Source organism: Botryllus schlosseri, chromosome 1 (genome assembly GCF_051294905.1).
Source record: "Botryllus schlosseri isolate E-star chromosome 1, Bs_hap1, whole genome shotgun sequence".
NCBI lineage: Eukaryota > Metazoa > Chordata > Ascidiacea > Stolidobranchia > Styelidae > Botryllus > Botryllus schlosseri.
In genome coordinates this window covers 15,719,608-15,723,573 of record NC_137236.1, presented here as the reverse complement: position 1 = coordinate 15,723,573, position 3,966 = coordinate 15,719,608, and the positions used below count along the sequence as shown (strand labels likewise).

The window sequence follows — 3,966 nt, the reverse complement described above, 5'->3', positions numbered from 1 at the left end:
CATTTCAAAATACTTTACTAAGCCTTCTTCCGAAATTTCAAATCAGGTCGCGGGCCGCAAAATATGACCTCGCGGGCCGCATGCGGCCCGCGGGCCGCGTGTTGGAGACCCCTGGTTTAAAACGTGTTTTAAACTAGAGGTCTCAAACTCAAATGTGCTCGCGGGTCAATTTGCTACTTTTTGTTGATGCCGCGGGCCGCAGCATCAATAATAGGGACGTGCAATATATAATTTCCAGCTAGGTCCTATTTAACGGGACCTTGCAGACAGGCATTCCACAAACATCGTGAAAATGTAATTCCCTTTGTACTATTCACGTTTGATTAGGAAAAAGATAACATTTTCAAATATTTGAAAAAATTGTTTTTGTGGCGGGCATAATTTGTTAAAATAATGAGTTATAGACATCATGCAAGACGATGCATCATGACATCGTAAAAATATCGGGTTATAATATTCCAGCTATTGCACCTTTGATGTGCCTCGATTTTATGTACAATATTTTTGAATCCACAGAAGATTGATCTGGTATCAGATCATTTGATCGTCAAAGTGCATGCTCGTTTAGTGTTGATTTTTTTATGCTGTCAACGCCATGCATAGAGTGGCTTGCAGTTGAAATGCAATAAATTTCAACCAAAGAAATTATTATAATGAAGTGAAAATTGTAATATATGAAAAAGGTTCACAGTGCAGAACCTACACGGGTTCGTTTGTGAACGCGAACCTCTAAATTTCTGAGGTTCACACACGGAACGCGAACGTGAACCTCACGTTCACACCATCCCTACCTGGTATCTTGTGAGAAGCTTGTTTCTCCGGAGTAGTGGCATACATTCTTAATGATTTCGAAGAGATGGGATGTCTGCTCGACTCAGTAGATAGTAGCGAGTCGTCAGCAGGTGCTGTGCTCGACGGAGACAACACCTCAGCTGTCAGTGTGATCAATTCATCTGAAATCAAACAAGACATACTTGGTGACACATGTACTTTCCATGAGATGATACTTGGTGACACATGTATAATGTATTTTCCATGAGATGAACAGATAAATGATGCGTTAGGGTAACAAATGCTTAAACGGTCAACTAACACTGAATCAATTACAAAGCCATAAATTTTGACATGTTTATGGGGAGCCCTGATTGTTGATGATAAGGGTGAGTGAATAAGAAAGTAGACTATGGACCCCTATATGCTATATATCCATTTTCTATGCATTACACAGACTCACAGAGATGCAAGCAGGCATATCTGTGTATTCGGACACATATATATATGCAATTGGCATGTGCATGTTATCACTTTAGTACCAAGTTTTTGTAAATGTTCTCTCAAGATTACTGCATCACTCGAATCTTCGCATGCATAATTGCATATGCTCAAACTCACGAGTGCTCGCATCTCTGCTGGAGTGCATACGAACTATAGTAAACTATTGTGATTCGGTACACGAATAGTATCTAACGCTGAAAGGACTGTTCAGCTGAGCTTCTGATTACCAACCTTTTTCTGTACTTGCAATGAACCCACCAAACTGAGGAAAAGAAGCTCTTTCTGTGTCTGTGTCCAACTCAGAGTCTGGTAATGTTGGATTGAATTGAGCGAGCTCCATTGCAAGCAGCTGGAAATGGAATCGCACTATTCAAAACGAGAAACTAGACTAGCAATTTTCAGAAAGAACCGCTTCACACCGAAAGGAAGTTGGCTTACAAACCTTATTTGAAATTGGAGATAAATCGTGATCCTTGAACGGCCCACCTCCAGTCTTGAAATTTTCTTTATTGATATCCGTCATTTGTTTGGCCGCCTTTGCCTTAAGGTTTTTGTATAGAGCTCGGAGCTTCGTCCAATCACTGACATTTCTTGTATTTCTATCAATATTGAAGTCCATTTGAATTTGTTTCCAAGCTGACTCCTTGACATTGCATATGGATCGAGCGGTCGATTTATCCAACAAAATCGGTGAGTAGTTATATAGATCGCTCGTGATTCGCCATTGTTTCTTATGGGCCCGCTGGTGAGGTGCCGCGAAACTCGTATTGGTGATGGCACCCTTTTGACCCCCCCTTCCGCTGGTGAGGTGCCATGTGTTCTTATGGGATCTCTGGTGATGGCACCCTTTCCGGTATAGGCTTCGTCGGTGATGTGCCGTGAAAACTCGTGTTGGTGATGGCACCCTTTCAGACCCCCTATCGCTCGTGATGTGCCATTGTTTCTTACCAGATCTCTGGTGATGTGTCATTGGTTATTCGCCATGTGTTCTTATGGGTGCGGTCGTGATTCGCCTTTTCGGGTATAGGGCGTGGTCGTGATTCACCGTGAAAACTCGGGGTCGTGACTCACCCTCTTTGCTATAGGCGGTGGCGGCGATTCGCCTGTCGTGTATTCTTACGGGTTCTGTGGTGATTCACCATGTGTTCTTATGGGCGCGGTCGTGATTCGTACTTTCAGGTATCTCTCGCGTGGTGTTGAATATGTACGAGTCGCCAACAATAACCGCACAAACGGAAACGTGGCTTGTTGTGAGGATTTACGCAGTGCGTGCGACAGACGGCGATTCGAATATCAACAATAGTCGCGTTCGCAAACTAACACTTCAAAAAGATGTGAAATATTTGTAAAATCCTACGATCGCTCACAAGATACCACTTCCGGCAAATCGATCTATCACTCAATACACAACCGAAGTTGAATTGTAATTGAATGCGTAAATTTATCACCTCGACATCAAAATTCGAAAACAACAACTTGACGCTTTATGTTCTCACTCTAATTTCATGATAAGTGTAATAAGTGCCGAATAACAGATACATCACCGGCGAGACTTGAATACCAACAAATTGTCACTTATTTCTATTCTAGCCGTAATCCTTTGTGAAGTTAAAGTTCAAAAAGGTGTGAAATAGTTTGCAAAACCCCGCGATCACTGACAAGATAATGTCTCAGACATACCCATCTTTCACGACTTGGTGTCATAGCCATACCGATCGCTCACGCGGTGAAATTTTAGTAATCAGTTTGTCACAGAACTAGATTTCACTGGTAAGATTTAATAAATACCGACTATCAGAACCATCAGTGTGGGTAACTTGAATAGCAACAAATTGTCACTTATTTCCGACGGGAAATTCACTAAACCGCAGTACATTGTGTGATTTTGAAAAACAGATGTTTGCGCTTGCGTTTTGATATGTGCGACCCACTAACTACATCCGTTTTGCGAACACGGCTTGTTGTGAGGATTACGCGCGCGCCCTATATTTCGAATGACCTGCGCGCTGAAGTGCGAAATAGTTTGCTAAATCTAGTAATCAGTCGCAAGGTGTTACTTTAGAAATTAGTTTACCATAGAACCGGCGTAGTCGGTGATTCGAATACCGACAAATTTTCACTTATTTCTGACCCAACCCTAATCCTCTGTGAAGTTGACGCTTATTCAAAAAGGTGTGAAATAATTGTAAAATCCTAACCCGAAACCGATTATTTTGACTTTGGCGTAGTGTGCATTGAAATAGGATTGACAAACATGACTAGCAACTTCCCCACAGTCCCGTTTCGATATTATACACACATTGATTTGAAACAAGTAATGTAACATTACAACTCTATTCCCGATCCAGCTTTCCGTTTGTCAAAGAGACATTTTAACATCTTACCATACTCAAAAGAATTATTCACAACATTAACAAGTGTTTAAAATCTAGTTTTCACTTACTTGGCTATATCAGTACAACTCACAAACTTGAATTAATTCATCTGGTTGTATTCATAGGACCGATAATTTTTATCCAACTGTAAAGGTCGTTATACTATTCTGTAAGACAGAGTATTTATTAAGCGGTGCATATACGATTTGACTTGGGCATATTATATTTTGAGTATACGAGATTTGAGTGTCAGAACAATAACTGAGAATTAAATTATCACAATTGAATCCATATACGACAGCGTGAATTAAATTAT

The 3,966-nt window shown here is 40.9% G+C and overlaps 1 protein-coding gene across 2 annotated transcripts; it reads right to left on the bottom strand.

Moving 5' to 3' along the window:
- Positions 1–548: 548 nt before the first annotated feature.
- Positions 549–1,962, bottom strand: LOC145437731 (uncharacterized). Of its 2 annotated transcripts, none has more exons than XM_080315024.1 (3): positions 1,718–1,962; positions 1,507–1,624; positions 549–1,406 (listed from the first exon to the last, which is right to left on the bottom strand). In XM_080315024.1, the coding sequence occupies exons 1-3, from the start codon at positions 1,892–1,894 to the stop codon at positions 1,231–1,233; spliced, it is 471 nt and encodes a 156-aa protein (XP_080171150.1). In that variant the 5' UTR covers positions 1,895–1,962; the 3' UTR covers positions 549–1,230. The 2 variants fall into 2 exon arrangements, with proteins under 2 accessions (XP_080171150.1, XP_080171143.1); XM_080315017.1 differs by having other exon boundaries at positions 549–953.
- Between the last annotated feature and the right edge of the window lie 2,004 nt (positions 1,963–3,966).

Coding starts and splice junctions, on each gene's coding strand:
- LOC145437731 (XM_080315017.1), bottom strand. CDS start 1,894: ATGGACTTCAATATTGATAGAAATACAAGAAATGTCAGTGATTGGACG. Junction 1,625..1,717: donor TATCTCCAATTTCAAATAAG/GTTTGTAAGCCA, acceptor TTCCATTTCCAG/CTGCTTGCAATGGAGCTCGC. Junction 954..1,506: donor CATTGCAAGTACAGAAAAAG/GTTGGTAATCAG, acceptor GTTTGATTTCAG/ATGAATTGATCACACTGACA.